Genomic DNA, 24,211 nt, shown 5'->3' on the forward strand with positions numbered 1-24,211 from the left:
CAGCGTATTTCGCTCCCACAGAATCATCTTACCTGAAGAATCTAACAAGAAATTCAGAGGAGGAGGAAAGAAGAAGGAATGGAGCTTTCACAGGTAAAAGTCATATTCTTTGTTGATTTGTTCTCTCCTTCCTAAAATGACACAGTTTGGGCTCATTAATCTTCTCTGTCTCTGAAATGTCCGATTTACTCACACACGGGGCCTTCCCTCAGTCTCCTCTCACCTCCCTGCAGTTTCCATGTCACTGTGACCCAGTGAACTTTTAATTTATTATTATTTTAATTAATGTTTTTGAACAAGAAAGATGATGTTGTTCAACATCATAAATGTACTAAGTGCCACTGAATGGTACTTTAAAAATGGTTGACTTTATGTTATATACATTTCACCTCGGTTACATAAAGAGAAGCGTAACTTGCTCAAAATTATCTTACATGGATCAGTCAGAACATTCACCCCAGACAAGTCAGTCCTTACACGTGTCTGTTTCTGTAAGTTTGTGTCAAACTCAGAAATCTCTCCTTGTCCACTTGGTGAAATGTGCTTTCCTTTCAGAGACTGTTTACGTCCAAGGATGTGGCCATCGAATTCTCTTAGGAGGAGTGGGAATGCCTGGACCGTGCTCAGAGGACCTTGTACAGGGACGTGATGCTGGAGACCTACAGGAACCTGCTCTCCCTGAGTGAGGATAACTTCTCTCTGGAAGTCGGTAACTATGGGAGCACCTAACATGCTTTTGGATATATTTCCAGAAGTGGTATTGCTGGGTGATATAGTAGTTCTATTTTTAGTTTTTTGAGGAACCTCCATACTGTTTCCACCAACATCATAGGAGGGTTCCCTTTTCTCCACATCCTCACCAGCATTTGTTATTTGTGTTCTTTTTGATGATAGCCATTCTGACAGATGTGAGGTGATATCTCATTGTGGTTTTGCTTTGCATTTCCCTGGTGGTTAGCCACGTTGAGCATCTTTTCATGTGCTCATCGGCCATCTTCACCTCCTCTTTGGAAAAATGTCTACTCAGTTCTTATGCTCATTTTTTAATTGAGTTTTATGTTTTTCTTATGTTAAGTTGTATAAGCTGTTTATATATGTTGGATATTATCCCTTATTGGTCATATAACTTGCAAATATTTTGTCCCATTTAGTAGGTTGTCTTTTCATTTTGTTTATGGTTTCCTTTGGTATGCAAAAGCTTTTAAGTTTAATTAGGTCCCTTTGGTTATTTTTGCTTTTATTTCCATTACTTTAGGAGACAGATCCAAAAAAATATTGCTGCAATTTTTCAAAGAGTGTTCTGCCTGTGTTTTCCTCTAGGATTTTTATGGTTTATGGTCTTATATTTAGGTCTTTAATCCATTGTGTGTTTATCTTTGTATATGGTATTAGAGAATGTCCTAATTTCTTTATTTTACATATAGCTGTTCAGTTTGACCACCACTTATTGAAGAGACTGTCTTTTCTCCATTGTATATTCTTCCCTCCTTTGTCATAGTTTAATTGACCATAAGTGCATGGGTTTATTTATGGGCTCTCTATCTTGTTCCATTGATTGGTGTGTCTGTTTTTTTGTCAGTGCCATACTGTTTTGATGATCTTATAGTATAGTCTGAAGTCAGGGAGCACAATTCCTCCAAATCTGTCCTTTCTCAAAATTGTTTTGGCTATGTGGGGTCTTTTGTGTTTCCATAGAAATGTAAAAAATTTTTGTTCTAGTTCTGTGACAAATGCCATTTGTGCATTGAATCTGTAGATTGTTTTTGGTAGTATGGTCATTTTAAAAATGATTCTTAATATTGATTCTTCCAACCCAAAAACATGGTATATCTTTCCATATGTTTGTGTCATCTTCAGTTTCTTTCATCTGTGTCTTATGGTTTTTGGAGTGCAGGTGTTTTACTTCCTTAGGTATGTTTCTTCCTAAATATTTATCTATTTATTTTTGATGTGATGGTAAATGGGATTGTTTCCTTAGTTTCTTTTTCTGATACTTTGTTGTTAGTGTATAGAAATGGAACAGATTTCTGTATTATTTCTGTATCCTACAACTTTACCAAATTCATTGATGAGCTCTAGTAGTTTTCTGGTGGCATCTTTAGGATTTTCTATATGTAGTATCATGTCATCTGCAAAGCTTGAGAGTTTTACTTCTTTCTTTCCAGTTTCTATTCCTTTTATTTCTTTTTCTTCTCTGATTGCTGTGGCTAGGACTTCCAAAAGTATGTTGAATAAAAGTGGCAAGAGTGGGCATCCTTGTATTGCTCCTGATCTTAGGTGAAATTCTTTCAGCCTTTCACCATTGAGTATGATGCTAGTTGTGGGTTTGTTATATATGGCCTTTATTATGTTGAGGTATGTTCCCTCTGTGTCTGGTTTTTTGAGAGTTTTTATCATAAATGGATGTTGAATTGTGTCAAAAGGTTTTCTAGCATCTGTTGAGATGATCATAAGGTTTTTATTCTTCAGTTTGTTAATTTGTATATCACATTGATTGATTTGCAGACATTGAGAAATCCTCACATCCCTGTGATAAACTTCACTTGATTGTGGTGTATGATCCTTTTAATGTATCGCTGGATTCAGTTTGCTATTATTTTCTTGAGCATTTTGGCATGTATGTTCATCAGTGATATTGGCCTGTAATTTTCTTTTTTCGTGATATCTTTTTCTGGTTGGTGTGAAGGTGATGCTGGCCTCATAGAATGAGTTTGCAAGTGTTCCTTCCTCTGCAATGTTTTGGAATAGTTTCTGAAGGATAGATGTTAACTTTTCTCTAAATGTTTTGTAGAATTCACCTGTGAAGCCATCTAATTCTGGACTTTTGTTCTTTGGGAGTTTTTTTTTCAATAGAAGTATAGTTGATTTATGAAGTTGTTATTAGTTTCAGGCGTACAGCAGTGGGATTCAGTTATACATATATATATATATAATCTTTTTCAGATTCTTTTCTCTTATAGGTTATTATAAAATATTGAGTATAGTTCTTTTTGCTGTACAGTAGGTCCTTGTTGGTTATCTATTTTATATAGAGTAGTGTGTACATGTTAATCCCAAACTCCTAATTTATCTCTCCCCTATCCCCTTTCCCCGTTGGTAACCATAAGTTTGTTTTCTATGTCTGTAGGTCTATTTCTGTTTTGTAAATAAGTTCATTCTTACCATTTTTTAAATTTTTAGATTCCACATATAAGCAATATCATATGATATTTATCTCTGTCTTACTTCACTTAGTATGATAATTCTAAGTCCATGCATGTTGCTACAGATGGCATTATTTTGTTCCTTTTTATTGCTCCATCATGTTCAATTGTATATATACACCACATCTTCTTTATCCATTCATCTGGTGATGGACGTTTAGGTAGCTTCCATGTCTTGGCTATTGTATATAGTGCTGCAGTGAACATTGGGGTGCATGTATCTTTTCTAACTTTGGGAGTTTTTAAATTACTGATTCAGTTTCATTACTGGTAACTGGACTGTTCATATTTTCTATTTCTTCCTGGTTCGGTCTTGGGAGATTTTATCTAAGAATTAGTCCATTTCTTCTAGGTTGTCCATTTCATTGGCGTAGAGTTGTCTGTAGTAGTCTCTTACGATTCTTTGTATGTCTGTGGTGTCATTTGTAACTTCTCCTTTTTCATTTCTGATTTTATTGATTTGTGCCCTCTCTCTTTTTTTCTTTATGAGTCTGGTTAAAGGTTTATCAATTTTGTCTATGTTTTCAAAGAACTAGCTTTTAGTTTCATTGATCTTTTCTAGTTTTTTTTTTTAGTGTCTGTTTCATTTATTTCTTCAAATACATTTTCAATCCCCTTTTCTCTTTTCCTTCTGGGATCCCTATTATGCAGATATTGGCATGCTTTATATTATCCCATAGGTCTCATATATTGCTTTCATTTTTTTTCATCTGTCTTTCTGCTCTGCTGGTTGGATGATTTCTGTTATTCTATCATCCAGGTCACTTATTCGTTCTTCTGCATTATTCATTTTGCTCTTTGTTGCCTTTACCTCAGCTTTCATCTTGGCAAGTGAATATTCTAATGTTACTTGGTTCCTCTGTTTAGTTTCTAGTTACATTTTACAGTAATCTGCATTTGTGTCCATAGCCTTTCTTAATTCCTTCCGTATTTTTATTATCTTCTTTTTGAATTTGGAGCCTGTTACACTGGAGAGGTTGGTTTCACTGTTTGTTCTTTCAGGGGAATTCTCTTGATCTTGGGATTGGGAGTGGTTCCTCTGATTCTTCATTTTACCTATATTTCTCTCACCCTGTGATTGAAGGAGATAAGTTATCTATTACTACCATGATCTTGGAGGGCCGTTTTTCTGTGAGAGCATCCTTGTGTAGCCTGCACGAGTGTGATGTTTTTGGTGCCAGGGCTGATTTCAGTGTGCATGCCTGCCGCGTCCTTCTTCAGTGTGTGCTGTTTATTATCCCCGTGATAGGTGGTGTGACTAGTGCTGTGGGGACCAGAGCCTGCACCGGATGTTGAGCAGGACCTCCTCTTTGCTCTGTATTTGTCTCAGCCCTCTTGGGGGCAGGGTGCTCCCCAGTTGTTGGAGTAGAAGCTCGCATATCTGTCTCTGAGCTTCAGGGTGAGGTAGGCCAGGCTGGAGTACTGCTGCTGGGAGAGGAGCCGCTGAGTATTCCTCCGCAGGAGCTGTCCACTGACGAGTATGCTCTGTGGTGCTGCCTGTCACCCGTTGTTCGGGTTCACAGAGTACACTCTTGTTGGCATTTCCCTTGGCCCCACCTCAGCCGTGTGAATGCCAGCAGTTGGCCCTGGTGACCCTCAGGCTCTGTGTTCATAAAGTCGCCAGCGAAGATCTGTAAGTGCAGATCCACTAAAGTCATGTGCCGGTACCACAGTAGTCGCCCTTCTGGACCCAGTGCAGGAGGTGCAGAAGTAGCCTAGACCTCAGCCCTGCCTCTCCATGCACGCACCCACAAAGCCCAAAGCTGCTAATACTGGACCTGTTCCAGCCACGGGAGCACCCGTAACGCTCTTGGGTGTCCTGCAGACACTGAGTTTACAAAACTGGTGGGGCTGCAGCTGCAGAGTAAATGTGCGGATTGCATAGCTGCAGAGAGTGGGCTCAGATTTCAGTCCTGTTTCCTAAATCGCATGGCCCCTGGGGATCGGCTCTGATGTCAGCCTTGCCTCTGCACCTGGGTAACACGCTGGTGCTTCCGTGCTCCGAGAGCTCTTAGAGGTGGAGTTGCACCTGCTGTGAGCTTGCCAAGAGTTAGGCTGCCATGGCAGGGGCCCTTCCCCTCCCCTTCATGTACCCGTTAACAGTGGCACTTCTGTGGCAGGCCCTGGTTCCGTCTGTATACACCCCCAGTTGTGGCACGTACCACACTCCCGTCCATGCAGCCTGTCTCCGTGCAGCCAACTGCAGTCCACTCCCTGGATCTGTCTTCTGAAGCTCAGGTTTCAGCACCCAGTCACCTCGTGCACCAGCAGACATGCATCTTGGCCTGGGGAATGCAGTGAGGTGGCATGGATCGTCAGTGCTGGCTTTGTTCTGCCTGCCACGGGCTGGTTGGTGTGCACCCCTCTGAGCCTCTGAAGCTCTCTGTCTGTCCCAGCTGATATCCCAGTCAGTCAAGGGGTTCCCAGGGTGAGGGAACATTTCCTCTTTCACATCTCCCGCCCAGGGTTGCAGGTGCTGTTCCGATTCCTTCTTTTCTTTTTTCCTTTCTTTTCATCCCACCTGGTTACGTGGTGATCTTTCTTGCATTTTTTTGGTTTTTTTGGCCAGCATGTGCAGCATGCGGGATCTTAGTTCCCTGACCAGGGCTAGAACCCGTGTCCCCTGCAGTAGGAGGGCAGAGTCTTAACCACTGGACTGCCAGGGAAGTCCCTGTTTTGCAATTTTGGTTGTCTGAGATCTTCTGCCAGCATTCATTAGCTATTCTGTGAGACTTGTTCCACATGTTGATGTGTTTTTTTTTGTTTGTTTTCTTTTTGCGGTACGCGGGCCTCTCACTGTTGTGGCCTCTCCCGTCGCGGAGCACAGGCTCCGGACGCGCAGGCTCAGCGGCCATGGCTCACGGGCCCAGCCGCTCCGCAGCATATGGGATCTTCCCGGACCGGGGCACGAACCCATGTCCCCTGCATCGGCAGGCAGACTCTCAACCATTGCGCCACCAGGGAAGCCCTGATGTGTTTTTGATGTGTTTGTGGTAGGAGGTGAGCTCCACGTCCTTCTATTCCATCATCTTGGTTCCTTCTCTTTTCTCGTGTTTTTTTAGTCTCCATTTTATTTATTTCTGCTCTGATTTTTATTATTTCTTTTCTTCTACTAAGTTTTGTTTTTGTTTCTTTTTCTTTCTCTAGTTACTTTAGGTGTAAGTTTAGGTTGTTTGAGATTTTTCTTCTTTCCTGGGGTAAGCTTGTATTGCTATAAACTTCCCTCTTGGAACTGCTTTTACTGTGTCCCATAGGTTTTGGATCATCGTGTTTTTGTTCTCATTTCCCTCTAGGTATTTTTTAGTTCCTCTTTGATTTCTTCAGTGATCCATTGGTTGTTCAGTAGCATATTGTTTAGCCTCCATGTCTGCGTTGTTTGCAGTTTTTTTCGTTGCAGTTGATTTCTAGTCTGTGTTGTGGTTAGAAAAGATGCTTAATATGAAGTCAGTCTCTTTAAATTTACCAGGTCTTGTTTTTTGGACTGGCTTGTGATCTATCCATGGAGAATGTTCCATGCATACTTAAAAAGAGTGTCTATTCTGCTGCTTTTAGATGGAGTGCTCTTTCTATATCAGTTAAGTCCATTTAGTCTAATACGTTATTTAAGGCCTGTGCTTCCTGATTGATTTTCTGTCTGCATGATCTGTCCATTGATATAAGTGGGGTGTTAAAGTCCTCTACTATTGTTACTGTTGATTTCCTCTTTTATGTCTGTTAATATTTGCCTTACATATTTAGGTACTCCTATGTTGGGTGCATATGTAATTGTTATATCTTCTAGGATTGATCCCTTGATCATTATGTCATGTCCTTTTTTGTCTCTTTTAACAGTCTTTATTTTAAAGTCTATTTTGTCTGATATAAGAATTGGGATTCTGGCTTTCTCTTGAGTTCCATTTGTATGGAATACCTTTTTCCATCCCCTCGCTTTCAGTCTCTGTGTTTCTCTAGATCTAAAGTGAGTCTCTTGTGGGTAGCGTATATACAGGTCTTGTTTTTGTATCCATTCATGCACTTTATCTCTTTTAGTTGGAGCATTTATTCCATTTACATTTGAGGTAATTATCGATATGTATATTCTTACTGCCGTTTTATTAATTATTTTGGATTTGTCTTTGTAGGTCATTTTTTCCCTTTCTTCTGTTCTCCTGCAATTTGATGACTATCTTTAGTGTTATATTTGGATTCCTTTTTCTTTTTTGTGTGTATTATCTATTATAGATTTTTGGTTTGCAATGACCATGAGGTTTTTGTATAGCAGTCTCCATGTACGTGATTGTTTTAAGTTGCTGATCTCTTAATTTCAAATGCATTTTAAGAACCCTGCGTTTATACTCTACTCCTCATGATTACTGTTTTTGATACCATATATATATATTTTAAATTTATTTATTTTTATTTATTTACTTTTGGCTGCATTGGGTCTTCGTTGCTGTGCGCGGGCTTTCTCTAGTTGCAGTGAGGGGGGGCTACTCTTCGCTGCAGTGTGCGGGCTTCTCATTGTGGTGGCTTCTTTTGTTGTAGAGCACAGGCTCTAGGCGCATGGGCTTCAGTACTTGTGGCATGCAGGCTCAGTAGTTGTGGCTCACGGGCTCTAGAGTGCAGGCTCAGTAGTTGTGGTGCACGGGCTTAGTTGCTCCACAGTATGTGGGATCTTCCCGGACCAGGGCTTGAACCTGTGTCCCCTGCATCGCCAGGTGGATTCTTAGCCACTGCGCCACCAGGGGAGTCCCTGATAGCATATTTTACATCTAATTGTTTTTTTGTGTATCCCTTAACTGCTTATTTTGGATATAGCTGATTTTACTACTTTTGTCTTTTTGCCTCCGTGCTAGCTTTGTGTGTGGATGATTTCCTGCATTTACTGTATGTTTGCCTTTACTGGTGAGCTTTTTCATTTCATAATTTTCTTGTTTCTAGTTGTGGTCGATGCTGACGTTTTAAAAGTCTATTGTTATTTGTTTTGTTCAAGCCACTGATACTTTCGTCTTGTAAATTTCATTGTTATAAATGACCTTCATTTTCTTTATTCAATCATTAGTTCCATATTTTTTATGATATTCTTTTAAAAAATAATTTATTTATTTTATGTATTTTGTTTTTGGCTGTGTTGGGTCTTCATTGCTGCACGCGGGCTTTTCTCTGGTTGCGGCGAGCAGGCACTACTCTTCGTTGCAGTGCACTACTCTTCGTTGTGGTGCGTGGGCTTCTCGTCGCGGTGGCTTGTCTTGTTGTGGACCATGGGCTCTAGGCGCATGCCTTAATAGTTGGTGCACAGGCTCTGTAGTTGTGGCTTATAGGCTCTAGAGTGCAGGCTCAGTAGTTGTGGCACACGGGCTTAGTTGATCCATGGCATGTGGGATCTTCCCAGACTGGGGCTCGAACTCGTGTCCCCTGCATTGGCAGGTAGATTCTTAATCACTGTGCCACCAGGGAAGCTCTATGGTATTCTTAGTGTTGTTTGTTTTATACCTACAATTTGGGGTTGTGGACTCATGAATAAATATCTCTTTTTATATTTTACAGGATTTCTTAATCTTGAGTGTTTATGACTTAACATTTCTTTCCCCAAAAGCTGTATAACCTCTAGAAATTTTTGAAAAACTAGTCTGAGCTATTCCTCTTACTCTGTTTCATATTAGTTAGTAACTGCTATGAACACATACACCTTCTTTTAATAGACTATTTTTTTTAAGGAGTTGTAAGTTCACGGAAAAATTGAATGGAAGTTATAGAGAGTTTCTGTGCATTTTCTACCCCAGACGTGCAGGCCCTCCCCAGTGATCAGTACCCGACTCGAGAGTGGTATGTTTGTTATCACTGATGAACCTGCGCTGACACAAACTAACACGTCAAAGTCCATGTTTATGTTAGAGTTCACTCTTGCTGTTGTATATTCTATAGGTTTAGACATATACTGACATGTTTGTAGCGTAATAGTACCATAAAAGGTGATTTCATTATTTAAAAATACTCTGCTCTACCTATTCATCTCTCCCTCCCTCCCAAAGTGCAGTTGCTTGGTTGTGTGGTAATTTTCTGTTTAATCTTTTGAGAAACCCCCAGACTGTTTTCCAAAGCAGCTGCACCCTTTGATGTTTCCACCGGGAGTGAGTGTATGAATTTTTCAGTTTCTCCCCATCTTCACCAACACTTGTTATTGTCTCTTTGATTACAGCCATTTAAGGGGTGTGGAGCTGTATCTCATTCTGGTTTTGATTTGCATTTCCCTATTGAATAATTATGTTAAACATCTGTTTTTTGTGTGTTTATTGGATATTTTTCTATATTCTTTGGGGAAATATCTGCTCAGATCCTTTGTCCATTTTTAAATTGGGCTATTTGTCTTTCTATTGAGTGTAAAAAGTTCTTTATATCTTCTAAATATAAGTGCCTTGTCAGATATATATACGTATATATATACATGGTTGGCAAGTATTTTTTATATTCTGTATGTTTCCTGTTCACTTTTAGGGTGCAGAGGTTTAAAGGCTGCAGGAGATATTATTTATTTAGATTTTTTTTTGTATACGAGGTTTCTGTAGTATCCACAGTTAACAGTCCCAAAATGGATTTTCATGACTGGGAGGCCTTCAGGTTAGCCATATGAATTCCTGAGTCTTAACTTTCTGGGATGAAAGGTGCTTAGGCCCACTTGGGAGTGCTTTCGTTTCAACTAATATCAACCTTGCCTGCAGCCTCTGAGAACTGTGTTTGCAGAAATAATCATGTTGGTCACAACACCCATGCTGCTCTCCTTAGATCCCGCCATGGCTACTCTCTACTGGCCACATTCATCTTGGCTTTACATTTCCTGTTTACAAAAGTAATTTTCAACATATAATACCTATTTTGACCAAGATAAAAATGTTTCACTCCCAGAAACCTTGGTCTCGGGGGCACAGTGTCACCTCATTTGACAGGAAAGCCACCTTCCATTGACTTAATCCTTTGGGAAGATGATAGTGTCTTAGTTGATCCTTTTCCTAATATCTGTCTAATAAAGTGGAGCTAAAGTGTATTTGTTTCTTTTTTGTCCATCCTGGCTTGTTACCAGGATGCATTTAGTAGGAAAATTCATGATGTGGATAATGCCAAAAAGTGAAAATTCAAAAATTAGATGTAGTTTGCTTTAAATACAGCACTGGTGATTGATATCTGTAATTAGCTTTTCTGTAAAAAACAAACAAAAATGCATCATTTATTATAAATACGTTTTTTGAATTCCTAGGGTATAGAAAATAGAAAGCAGCACATTAACAACTTTTTAAAAACTGTTTGATCCCCTTTGTCCATTTTTCCCAACCTCCCCACCCCACGCCTTAGTTAACTACAAATCTGTTCTGTGTCTTTAGGTTTTTTGTTTTTTTTTTTAAGATTACACATGTAAGAGAAATCTTAAGGTATTTGTCTTTCTGCATGTCACTTCAGGTAGCATAATGCCCTTCATGTTGTCACACATGTCAAGATTTCATTCTTTTTTTTTTTTTTTTTTGCGGTACGCGGGCCTCTCACCGTTGTGGCCTCTCCCGTTGCGGAGCACAGGCTCCGGACGCGCAGGCTCAGCGGCCATGGCTCACGGGCCCAGCCGCTCCGCGGCATGTGGGATCTTCCCGGACCGGGGCACGAACCCGTGTCCCCTGCATCGGCAGGCGGACTCTCAACCACTGCGCCACAAGGGAAGCCCAAGATTTCATTCTTTTTAATGGCTGAATAATATTACATTGTGTATAGATACACATCTCACAGTTTCTTTATCCATTTATTTTTTTATGGACACTTAGGTTGTTTACTCATCTGTTGTAAATAATGCTGCAGTGGGACTTCCTCGGGTCCAGTGGTTAAGACTCAGTGCTCCCAATGCAGGTGACCTGGGTTCAATCCCTGGTCAGGGAACTAGATCCCGCATGCTGCAACTAAAGGAGCCTGCATGCTCACAACGAAAGATCCCACATGCCACAACGAAGGTCCCACGTGCTGCAACTAAGACCCGGCGTAGCCAAATAAATATTTTTTTAAAAATGCTGCAGTGGGGCTTCCCTGGTGGCGCAGTGGTTGAGAGTCCGCCTGCCGATGCAGGGGACACGGGTTCGTGCCCCGGTCCGGGAAGATCCCACATGCCGCAGAGCGGCTAGGCCCGTGAGCCATGGCCACTGAGCCTGCGCGTCCGGAGCCTGTGCTCCGCAACAGGAGAGGCCACAACAGTGAGAGGCCCGTGTACCGCAAAAAAAAAAAAAAAAAAATGCTGCAATGAACCAGGAGATGCATATATCTTTTTAAGATAGTGTTTTCATTTTCTTCATGTAAATACCCAGAAGTGGAATTGCTGGATATTATGTTAGTTCTGTTTTATTTATTTGAGGAACATCTGTATTGTTTTCCATGGTGTCTGCACCGATTTACATTCCCACTAACGGAGCACAAGGGTTCCCTTTTCTCCACATCCTTGCCAGCACTTGTTATTTCTTATCTTTTTTTTTTTTTTTTTAAATAAAAGTCATTCTAAGAATTGTGAGGTGATATCTCATTGTGGTTTTAATTTTCATTCCCCTGATGATGAATGAAGTTCAGCGTCTTTTCATGTATCTGTTGGCCATCTGTATGATTTCTTTGGAAGAAAGTCTGTTTGGATCTTCTGCCTAATTTTTAATCAGAATTTTTGTTGTTTTTGTTGTTGAGTTGTGAGTTCTTTATACATTTTAGATATTAAGTCCCTTATCAAATATATGATTTGCAAATATTTTCTCCCAACCTTTAGGTTGCCTTTGCATTTTGTTGATAGATTCCATTGCTGTCCACAAACTTCTTAGATTGATGTAGACCTACTTGTTTATTTTTGTTTCTTTTGCTTTTACTTTTGATTTCAGATTCAAAAAATCATTGACAAGATATCAAGGAGCTTTCTTTGTTTTCTTCTAGAAGTTTGTTTTTCAGGTGTTACACTCAAGTATTTATTTCTGCTTTGAGTTAATTTATGCATATGGTATAAGATAGTGGTCCAGTTTCATTCTTTTGTATGTGCCTTTCAGTTTTCTCAGTACTAATTATTGATGACACTGTCCTTTCCCTCTTGAATATTCTTGGCTCCTTTGTTGTGAATTTATTGATTGAATATGCGTGGGTTTATTTCTGGGCTTTCTATTCTCTTCCATTGACTTATGTGTCTGTTTGTTTTGTTTGTTTTTTTTTTTTGCGGTACGCGGGCCTCCCACCGCCGTGGCCTCTCCCGTCGCGGAGCACAGGCTCCGGACGCGCAGGCCCAGCAGCCATGGCTCACGGGACCAGCCGCTACGCAGCACGTGGGATCCTCCCGGACGGGGGCATGAACCCGCATCCCCCACATGGGCAGGCGGACTCCCAACCACTGCACCACCAGGGAAGCCCCTATGTGTCTGTTTTAAGGCCAATAGCATGCTGTTTTGATTATGATACTTTGTAACATCATTTGAAATCAGGGAATGTGATGCCTTCACCTTTTTTATTCTTTTTCAAGATTGCTTTGGCTATTTGGTGTCTTTCTGGTTCCATACAAATTTTAGGATTATTCGTTCTATTTCATGTGCATGTTTTTGCATGCAGAGAAGTTTTTGGCTCATTTGTGTAACTTCCAGGTGGTGTGATTGCTAGATCATATTTAAGATTATGTTAGTTTTGTAAGAAACCACAAACTCTTCCAAAGTGGCTCTACCATTTGGCATTTTCATCAGTAATGAATGAAAGTTTTTGCTGCTCCACGTCATTTCTAATGTTTGGTGTTTTCCATATTTTGGATTTTGGCCATTGTCATAGGTGTTTAATGGTATCACATTTGTTTTAACACATAGTTTCCTCAATTAAATCTATGGCATTTTATAAATAGAGAATTTTTCATATCTTCAGAACATACTTTTAAAATTTAGTTATTGTCTTAGCCACAGAGATAACATTCAATTGACTTGCCAGAGTTTTCTACAAGTAAGTTTTTAAAAAATATTTATTTATTTATTCGGCTGCACTGGGGCTTACTTGCAGCATGCTGGATCTTCATTGCTGTGTGCAAGATCTCCGTTGCAGCATGTGGGATCTTTTTACTTGTGGCATGCAGGCTCCTAGCTGCAGCATGGGTGGATCTAGTCCCTGACTTGGGATCGAACCTGGGCCCCCTGCATTGGGAGCATAGAGTCTTAACCACTGGATCACCAGGGAAGTCCCTATAAATAAGTTTTGATTTCTATTTTAATTTCAATGTTTTGGGATTTTTGCTACAAATAATTTATTCTAATAATTATTCTCCCTGTCTAGATTCTTCTTGCACATCATGGTATACTAATATTTAAATATCTCATTTTATTTAAGGAAGTAGGTAATTTTTTTTACACTCCATGGTTTCCTCATTATTATCGCTTCTAACACTTATTGTTTCCCAGAAATTTTCTTACCTTCTTTGTACTACATATTTCTAGGAAGCCTCTTTTTTCCCAGTTGTCTTTACAGTTTTATCAAAAGTCACCTGGTCCTTGTTGATATACATCCTATTATCGTCCTGTTCTTCAGGCTGTTAATTGGCTGCTTATGTTGTCAACCACATCTCTGCACATAGAACTCTGCCATGGATCAACATGGCACTCGCAGAATTGTTTCTATGCTTAAACCCTGCTGTGAACAACACTTGTCCATACAAATCATTCTGTGCTCTGGGTCATTTAGTAATGCTCCTTCAGGGTACCGTTTTCTGTTGCTGTTTCTGAAGTCAGAATTCATTACTTTTGGGGACTTCCTTGGTGGTGCAGTAGTTAAGAATCCGCCTGCCAATGCAGGGGACATGGGTTCGATCCCTGGTCCGGGAAGATCCCACATGAGGCAGAGCAACTAAGCCCGTGTACCACAACTACTGAGCCTGCGCTTTAGAGCCCACGAGCCACAACTGCTGAGCCCGTGTGCCACAACTACTGAAGCCCACACGCCTAGAGCCCGTGCTCTGAAACAAGAGAAGCCACCACAATGAGAAGCCCACACACTGCAATGAAGAGTAGCCGCCGCTTGCCGCAGCTAGAGAAAGCCCGCATGCAGCAACCAAGACCCAACACAGCCAAAAAATAAATAAATCTATTTTTTAAAAAATTCATTACTTTTGGATAAGTACATGTTATTTTCTATTGATTCATTATAAGAGTAAGTATTATCTATAGTAATAAATATAGTAAGAGCACTTCTCATCTGATGTCTCTTAGATATTTGGGATTATGTTAAAAGATCCAAAGATGTGATTCAAATACTTTAAACAATTCCAGCAAAAGAGATTCTATTACTTTTATTTAAAAAATCTCTTTTTTAAGAGATTCTGTTACTTTGTTATATCTATAACAAAGATATTTGCACTGAAAATTCATGCTAAAATTGATATTCTATTTTAAAAATATATAATGTAGTTCACAAGTTATTCTTACCAAATATAATCACATCCACGAAGAGTTTAAACGTTGGCAAAACCCTCCTGTTAGCTTTGTTTCCACCAGTCAACCTCTGTCGCCCCTGCCAAGAGATCATCATCCAGCAACCATGATCATCCTCCACTGCTGTACCCTTGAGAGGGTTTTATTGCATCCACATGTGTTCACACAGAGTGAATTCATTCATTCTCCAGGTTTTGCTTTTAGGTCTCGCAAAGAACATTCTTGTACATATCTTCCGGAACAAATAATACATGCCTAGGAATGGAATTTGTGGGATACTCAGCTTGATCATGTTTAGAGCAAATATTGGAATAGATGTAAACCTACAGTCTTCCCATAACAGCACTCTGTCTTCCTAATATCTTCCACATTTCCTTCATACCAACAATAGAGTTTCCATAGAATGAGTCATGTTTATGCTTCTTGCTACAGCGGTTCTTCTTTTCCCAAGGTTAGGCTTTCATCTGCTGCAGTACAGTCCTCTTCCCATAGATTTGCAAGCACAAGCAGTGCTCCCACATTGCCCACTACTTCACTCTTGCTTTGTTAAATCCCAGTCCTGGCCTTCCCTCAGATTTTTGTGGATCTAAGTGAACTCTATTGGTACTTCTTAGTACTGTGTCAATATTTAGCACTTGGGCTCCCCAGTTCCCATAAGACCCCACCCCTCCCCATACCCCACACACTGCATAAGGAAGGACCCCTACTTGCACACAGTACAGTTTGCTCAGATCAGCAACTCGGTCTGGTCACTGTGTACATCAACACGTGCTGTACGTGATTCCTATCATCTGGGAATGGTAGAACAGTCACAGTATAAGTGACACAACTCACTGCCCTTATCTTCCTAGAAACATTTCTAAGAAACTGGTATTACCTGGGACCTCTTAAAATCTGTACTGCCTGGATGGGCGGTGCTGCTTAATACATATGAACATGTCAATGTTATTCTGCACATCCAGGTTCAAACCTTGGCCTTTGAATTTCCTTTCTGAGTTAGGGATAGATGTGTAAGCATTTTGGGTCCTTTATTTTTATTTATTTAGGCTGCATTGGGTCTTAGTTTTGGCATGTGGGATCTTTGTTGCAGGATGTAGGCTCTTAGTTGTGGCATGCGGACTTCTCACTTGGCGGCCTGCAGACTCTTAGTTGCAGCATGCGAGATCTCAGTTGCGGCATGTGCACTTCTCAGTTGTGGCATGTGGACTCTTAGTTGTGGCATGCGTGCGGGATCTGATTCCTCGACTGGGGATCGAACCTGGGTCCCCTGCATTGGGAGCATGCCGTCTTACCCACTGGACCACCAGGGAAGTCCCAGTGTCCTTTATTCTTGTTTCTACTTTTTTTTTTTTTAAGGCCATGCCATGTGACATGCAGGATTTTAGTTCCCTGACCAGGGATCGAACGCATGCCCCCTGCATTGGGAGCATGGAACCTTAACCCATGGACTGTCAGGGAAGTCCCAGGCCCTTTATTTTTCAATGAAAATGTGTGATAATTTAGCTCAAGAATAATTAATTAATGCTGTTATGGGGTTTGAAATATTGCATGGCATATAGTAAGGGCTGTAAAGTTACCTTTAGTTAATAACATATGTCATTTTTTTGTCATATTTATTATGAGATTGACCTTGGCTTACAGTATATTTTGGCTGTTGTCTTTTTGTAATTTTTTTCCATACAGATGTTCTCTCTGACTTTAGATAACAAAATTTCAAAGCATGGATTATATACTATATATACATATATTTTTACCATATAACTATAATTAAGTGATAGTAGGTAGTTGAACTATGTACTGGCTGTTATAGAACTGCAGGCTTGACATCATGATTGAGATTTCAGACAGTTTTCCCTAATTCTTAAATTTCATACATATGTGTGTTGACCTGAAGGTGATATTTCAAAATTCAGTGCTTATCAAGATATTTTTAAATTTTTCCTATCGTGTGTTCCTTCTGGAATGAAAATTCTTTGTTTTTCTTTGTTTTTGTTTTGGTGCTTACTCAAATCTTTTAAATTCCAGAGACTATTATTTTGTTTTGTTTTTTTTGTGGTACGCGGGCCTCTCACTGCTGTGGCCTCTCCCGTTGCGGAGCACAGGCTCCGGACGCGCAGGCTCAGCGGCCATGGCTCACGGGCCCAGCCGCTCCGTGGCATGTAGGATCTTCCTGGACCGGGGCACGATCCCGTGTCCCCTGCATCGGCAGGCGGACTGCGCCACCAGGGAAGCCCCAGAGACTACTATTTTGTATAACGGTGGTTACTTACTAACTTACCTGCTAGATTTATCATGGTTTACAAAAATGTTTTATCAAGTATTGTTTTGATGTACAGATTCGTAAAAATATTTTTTCTTGCATCATATTCATGTTATTAAACATTATTATAAATTTAAGGATTAGGGAAGACAGTCTCAAATCTCAATTTTGATTTTATGCTTCCAGTTCTATAAGCCAGTATGTATCAATAGATAAGCTTTCTAATTATGGAGGATCATTTAATTATCCAGTTATCTGGCAAAAAATATGTGTAGTACATTGGGTGTGTGCTTGAAATTTAATTATCTAAGATCAGAGAAAACATTAATATGGGAAAATGTATAAAAAGAAAACTAAAAAAAACTATATCACAGTAGTGTTTGAAGACCATGCTTGAAGAATTTCTGTGTTCATTGTATTATTTTTTGTGTAATTATCTAATTCAACGTAAAATATTTTCCAACTCTATATAATAGGAAGCCATTCTGCTGGATTTGCAATCAAGGAGTTATCACCAAGAGAGGACATTACTAAAGGAGAATTAGGTCATCTAGTGACATTAGAAAGAAGTAAAAGTCATGGCATCAAGGATTTTGACCTCAAGGAAGTCTGTGCAGATGTGCAGGAATGTGAGAGTGAGTGGGGATGTGATGCAAGAAATGACAAAGAAGAACTTTTGACCCATAACAAAAATATCACTCATGGAGAAGATCAAGATAAGAAGTCCTTAATTAATCTTCCTCAGAGTGTTTCTGTAAGAAGTAATGCACGTGAATATTTCACGCATGACAAGACATTCATAAGAAGTTCGTTAACAACGAAAAATAACGTCAGCGTTGCTAGAAACAGAGATCTCAAGTGTTTGGAAAGTAGACCTGGAGTGAGGCTGCAGGCCCAGGCGGCTCAGCCGCAGAGATGTGCAGCTGAGGAGAAAGTGTATGCGTGCGGTCAAGGTGAGAAGCCAGTCAGCAGTGGTTCCTCAGTTTCACCACTTCACAGAGTTCCTCCTAGTGTGGAAAACACGTTGTCACCTGCGCAGCACAGGAGTACACACACTCGAGAAAAATCTTACAGCTGTAATGACTGTGGGAAGGCTTTTAGCAAAAGCTCAAACCTCAGGAATCACAGGAGAATTCATTCTGGACAGAAACCTTACAGATGTAATGTGTGTGGCAAAGCCTTTAACCAGTGTTCTAATCTCACTACACATCAGAGAGTGCATACAGGAGAGAAACCTTACAAATGTCATGATTGTGGCAAGGTCTTTAGTCGAAATTCACACCTTGCAAATCATCAGAGAATGCACACTGGGGAGAAACCATATAAATGTCATGAGTGTGGCAAAGCCTTTACCCAGTTTTCACACCTTAGTAGACATCAGAAAATGCATGCTGGAGAGAAACCACACAGATGTTATGAGTGTGGCAAGCATTTTACGCAGCGTTCAAACCTTATGGCGCACCAGAGAATTCATACAGGAGCAAAGCCTTTCAAATGTAATAAATGTGATAAGGCTTTTATTGAACAGTCACAACTTTGGGGTCATGAGAGAACTCACACTGGAGAGAAACTTTACAAATGTGATGAGTGTGGCAAAGCCCTCACAAGACATTCATATCTTACTCAACATAAAACAATCCACACTGGAGGAAAACCTTACAAATGTAATGAGTGTGGCAAAGCTCATACTCAATTAGCAAGCCTCACCAGGCATCTCAAAATACATATTGAAAACGAACGTAAGCCTCACACATGTGGTAATGCTATCATTCAAAATTCAAGTTTAGGGATCATCCGATTTCATAGTAGAAAGGAACTTTAAAAATAAAACGATTCAGACAAAATTTATGCGTGTATTCAAGCCTTACTCAACATATGGGACTCTATCAGGGAGAAAGAACACATACAGATGGCCAGCAGGCGCATGAAAAGATGCTCAGAATCACTGATCATCAGGGAAGTGCAAATCAAAAGCTCAACGAGGGCTTCCCTGGTGGCGCAGTGGTTGAGAGTCCGCCTGTCGATGCAGGGGACACGGGTTCGTGTCCCGGTCCGGGAGGATCCCACATGCCGCGGAGCGGCTGGGCCCGTGAGCCATGGCCGCTGAGCCTGCACGTCCGGAGCCTGTGCTCTGCAACGGGAGAGGCCACAACAGTGAGAGGCCTGTGTACCGCAAAAAAAAAAAAAGCTCAACGAGATATCACCTCACACCTGTTTCCGATGGCCGTCATCAGAGAGACAATAACAAGCATTGGCAGTGGTGTGAAGGAAAGGGAAGCCTGTGCACTGTTAGTGGGATTGTAAATTGGTGCAACATTTATGGAAAACAGTATAGAAGCGCCTCAGAAATTAAAAAAAAAAAAACAACGAAAACTAACCTGTTATATGAGCCAGGTATTGCCCTTCTGGCTCTTTGCTGGAAGAAACGGAAAACACTAATTTGAGAAGATACAGGCACTTGAATATTCATTGTAGCATTATTTCCAGTAGCCAAGACATGGAAGCAACCTAAGTGTCCATCAATAGATGAATGCTTAGAAGAGATACAGCGTGTGTGACACACACACACACACACACACACACACATACACAGAGGAATCTTACTCAGCCATAAAGAAATCCAGCCATTCAACAACAACATGGATGGATCTAGAGGATATTACACTAAGTGAAATAAGTTAGACATAGAAAGACAAATACTGCGTTATCTACTTATATGTGGAATCTAAGAAAAAAAAACAAAAGAGAATGAAGACAGATTCACAGATATGAAGGACAAATGTGTGGTTGTTGCCAGAAGGAAGGGCGGTGGGGCGGTGGGTAAACCAGGTGAAGGGGATTAAGACGTACAAACCTCTGGCTATTTAGATAAGTCATGGGGATGTAATATCCAACGTTAGGAACATGTTAAAAAATATTGCAGTAAGTGAGGACAGATGGCTACACATATCGGCGTTATCATTTCATAAAGTAAACGTTACCTCGTGTGTAGTACAGCCGAAACGAACAATGTTATAATCAATTATATTTCAATAAAAAGAGACTCTACCGTAGAGAGAAACCGTATAAAACTAATGTATGTGATCTTTAATATTTACTCAATTGAATTTTTGTTACAAACACTAAACCTGCAGACATCAATAGGATAGGGACTGTTACAAAAACTCTATACACACATGCTTGACAACATACGTGAAATGGTAAAAGCGGAACTGACCACAAATCACCCGTCTGAAACAGATCATTTGAATAAATACTTTGAATTACAGAGTGAACGTGTATTTTTGTCTGTATAGGAATTACTGCGATGTGAAATACAAAACTCTCGTTGGTTAGAATGAGCAATTTCATTCGCACACCCTACAGCACAGCATTTCTGTTTCTATTCACCATTGTGCTCAGTTGCAGAGACTCATAAGGACAAGACCTGGGGTTTGAGGCTTGGAGGACTATGGCATGTGTTACTTTAGGTCACTAACCATTGCTTTAAAAAGAGCAATGTTTAAAAATTTTTTTTTATATAAATTGCATTGTTCTTTATTTTTTGCTTAGGCATTTTACTTATTTGCCTTTTTAAAACCATCTTTCCCTCATCCCAGTTTTATAATTGTCATATATTAACTTTAAACTACAGCAGAATGGTCTTACATATGTTGTGAAATGATTGCCAAAACAAGTTTACTTAGCATCCATCATCTCATATCGGTACGATGAAAAGAGAAAAGAAACAAAAATTTTTTTTCCTTTTAATGAGAACTGTATTGTTTAAAATACTTTATTCCACACTTGTGATGCATTACATTCAAATACCTTTGAGAAAAACTTGTTTACATCATAATATACCTAAATCAGTAATGAATGTCTAAATGTAATGTAATTTCAGATTATACATTCATTTTGAGGGTAGACAGTTTTATTTTTAAAATTGTAATGTATCTTAGCTCTTTTCTCTGTTCTTTATCTCAGAAAGTTTTGTCAAATGTGGATAATAAAGCCTGTAAAACATGAAGTCACTGGGATTTATTTTTACCTAAAGTATTAATGAAGTTTGCAGTATTTCTGCAAGGGCATTTTGTAGGGAAGTACATTCTCTTTAATATGAGTAAAACTAGATTATCAACTATCAAATAATTTCATTTCTATAGTCAGGAATTTTTATGGCAGTATCTGTCACTTAACACCTACTAGGTATGTTTTCTCACATCCTTACATGTGAAAGATTTCATGTGCAGGAAATGGTAATCATTTGAAATGTATTGTTTGGATAGGGTAAGTAGCGTATTTAAATATTTTCACAGAAAAATGAGCAGAATGTCTTGGCATGGCACACATGAACAGAAGAAGATATGTCATCACATTTATAAAAGATCTAGCGACTAGGATAGACTTTAGGATCTTTATAAGGTAGATTACTTTGTATTATGTAATATTGCTAACTAGTCATCTTGGCAAGAAAGGCATTTCAGCATGGAGTTGATAGTGGAATTTTTCAGCAAACACAGGAGAAACTAATTATAGGCAGAAGTCATGAATCCATTTTGTTCCTGGTGAGTTTTGTTTTAATAACAATTTCAAGGCAGCAAAATGGACATATTCACAAGAAAAGGACATGTCCTCAATCACAATAGATTTTGAAACGTCTCTGGTAATATTAAGGAACAGATGCAAATTATTAATGGTCAAAATGTGAAAACACAATGATCTTGTTTGACCTGTGTATATATATTAAACCCTGCGCTAGAAAACTAAAGAGTATACAGTTTGGAGCACAGATGGAACAACTAAAATATTCACCACTGTCAAATTTAGGTAAAGAGATTTTATTCCAAAGGATTATGACAGTAGAGAGAGTGCTGCAACCACAAAATCTGAAGTCTCAACAACCAGACAGAAAAGAACTTTTCATTTATACCGAGGGCTAAACAAGTCTAGGGAAAAAATCCCATATTCAGAATAAATGAGCAGGTGGCATGACGCACAGTTGATCAGGGAACGTTCTACCCTTAAGTCACCTACTCTTGGGAGTGGATGGTGTGGCAACAGGCTTCTTCTGAATTACAGTGCTCAAGCGTGGTCCAAAATTCAGGGGCCTTGGGAGAGGAGAAAAACGTAAGTAAATGTTGCTTAAATCATGTTTACAAGCATTGTTCTGAGTGATCAATGAGGACAAACAATTCAGTAATCGTTGACAAGGCAAAGGGTGGGATTTTGGAGGGTCTGTATCTGGATGGTTCCTAAGTAAACAAAGGGGCCAACGTAAGTCTCATTGGAAACTAATGGGGAGGAGTGGTTCTTAGTAAGCTGTTAAAAGGGGAAAGGAATCCTTTTACCTTTGCTGTTTTCCAGAGTTACAGAATTAGACTGAAGTCCAATGTCACTATATAATGACACCAAGGAAAATTCAAAAGATAATGTATGTTAATTTTGAAAATTTGAACATTAGACAGTTTTTGACGCTAGTGATGTTATCGAAAAATCTTACGGAATAAAGAACAAGTAAGAATAGCCACAAAAGAGAAGCCAAAAGAAAGTGGCTATCCATAGGAGACATGTTTATTCATTACTGGTAGATCAATGAAGTTAAAAATTCAGAAATATGCCAAAGTGCACATGAAAAGTTAATAAGTAGCAAAACCTACAGTGGAGACATTAATATTCGGGAAATGGAAATTCCTGTCACAATAAGAAAGGGTCTTATTCATCACATCGTATGGCAAGATAACGGTCAAAGGGTATAAAAAATAAAATATGGTTGAAACACACCATTATAAAGCAATTATGGTCCAATAAAGATGTTAAAAAAAAAAGACAATATGAAGAAGGAGGAAAAAAAATACGGTTGAATTATTCAGTAAGGCATGGTTCTCAAGCACCTGACTGTGTAGCCAGTTACTTGCTCACAGCCTCCAACAGAGCCCCTTAGACAATGCCAGGTTTGGGGTTGAAAATTTTCCTCAGTGATTTTTTTTTTTTTTTTTTTTTTGTGTTCCTCAGTGATTTTTGATGCCTCCAAGTGAATGGCGAACAGAAGTGAAAATTATGCTCTGCAGGGAAGTGAGTGCAAAATGGCACTTTCCGCAAGGCACAATTTTGCCTTTCCTGTCACAGTCCAGTTTCCATCACCTACTCTAAAACTCAGGCTTTCGCTTAATAAGAACGTATTAACTGCCTGGGGTCTCAGAAGTTCCCGGATCAGGCCCCGCCCACAACCTCGAGACCCGCCCCCTCCCCCGGTCCCAGAGCTCTCAGCGCCTCGCGACTCAGAGGACCGTCGTCTTTGCTCGCAGAACGTTCTCACCTCTCCGCTTCTGCACCTAGCCTGGCTCCAAAGGACACCAGACCAGTTCAAAGGATCCAAAGTAGAGAAGCAGAACCTCTCCGTTGGGAAGAGGAACAGACCAGAATCTCCCAAGTGCGGGTTCGAAGGCCACACCCGGCGCCCACAGGCTGCGCCCAGCCATCAAACACCGCTTCCACCCACCGGAACGTCCTTTGACGCGCCCCGTAGTGGCCCCGCCCTCGACCCGCCTCTTTGCGCACGCGCAGTGAGGTGCAGACCCAGAATAAGAGGCGCGCTCTGGCGAGTGAGTCTCGGTTTTTCGGTCCGAAACTAACGGCGCTATGCAATCTTCAGGCCCCGCTTCTCCACACCTCGGTTTCGGGGGTCTCCCGGTAAGTTAAACCCCCCTGAACGCGGTCGTCGCTCTCGCTCTGAGTCCGCCCCTTTCGCGTCTCGCGGCGTCGGCAGAAGACTCTGTTCGGTCCTGGGAGTGTGGGTCCGGTTCCGGTTTAAATCGCTCTGAGGGAGGTGCCGGCCCCAACTTTCTGCTGTCGGTCCGTAGAGACACTGGCCTCCTGCAGCGACGTTTTCCTACTCTGACTCCCTTTCTCAAACCTTTGTGTGACTCCCGGCTCCCCTCCCCACCCCCACTCCTCAGTACTGTTGCCATCACCCCCTTTCTTTGATGGCTCATTGAGTCATGACAGTTGATGTATCCTCACACTTGTTTTACCTTTAATCTCAGAAGCCATTGGGTATGTTTTAAATGTCCAAATTACTTTCACTCTAAATTTCATTGTTCAGATTATGAGGTTTCTGCTGTATTCTGTACTGGAACTATTCTCTTATATGTGGTAGATAACTTCACTATGCATGTGGTAAGGATGTTGATCACCTTCTAACACACAAAACCTAGTTTAACCAGTTAGTTTAACATTCAGTAGCTTCTTTCTTCCCTTAAGTGATCTGCTCAACTAGTGAGCTCTGAGTTGAAGTGTCCAACTAAGTAGATTGTCCCCCCAAGTCCCCTTTGTCC

The 24,211-nt window shown here is 40.3% G+C and overlaps 2 protein-coding genes and 1 pseudogene across 3 annotated transcripts in view; 2 read left to right on the top strand and 1 right to left on the bottom strand.

Moving 5' to 3' along the window:
* Nucleotides 1–17,352: 17,352 nt before the first annotated feature.
* On the top strand, nt 17,353–18,877 carry LOC113606275 (zinc finger protein 677-like; the record flags this gene model as incomplete). Its single annotated transcript, XM_027080390.1, has 1 exon — nt 17,353–18,877. A coding segment is annotated over one exon (1,365 nt), but the record flags the coding sequence as incomplete, so codon positions are not given.
* A 1,750-nt stretch (nt 18,878–20,627) lies between these two features.
* Nucleotides 20,628–24,211, bottom strand: part of LOC113605711 (zinc finger protein 480-like) — a 73,594-nt gene continuing 70,010 nt past the window's right edge. Inside the window, exons 1-2 of one of the 2 annotated variants that reach the window (XR_003427314.1) lie at nt 23,194–23,474; nt 20,628–21,985 (exon numbers count right to left, since the gene is read on the bottom strand). The gene's annotated coding sequence lies outside the window, so the exon portion shown is untranslated. Of the gene's footprint in view, nt 21,986–23,193; nt 23,475–24,211 lie in introns of those variants that run through there. The other variant, XR_003427308.1, reaches the window with a different exon arrangement.
* The window catches only part of LOC113605704 (zinc finger protein 677-like), a 39,505-nt pseudogene continuing 38,752 nt past the window's right edge, over nt 23,459–24,211 (top strand).

This window comes from Aethalodelphis obliquidens, unplaced genomic scaffold (genome assembly GCF_003676395.1).
Source record: "Aethalodelphis obliquidens isolate GAN/ISIS:26980383/991018 unplaced genomic scaffold, ASM367639v1 scaffold43, whole genome shotgun sequence".
Classification (NCBI taxonomy): domain Eukaryota; kingdom Metazoa; phylum Chordata; class Mammalia; order Artiodactyla; family Delphinidae; genus Aethalodelphis; species Aethalodelphis obliquidens.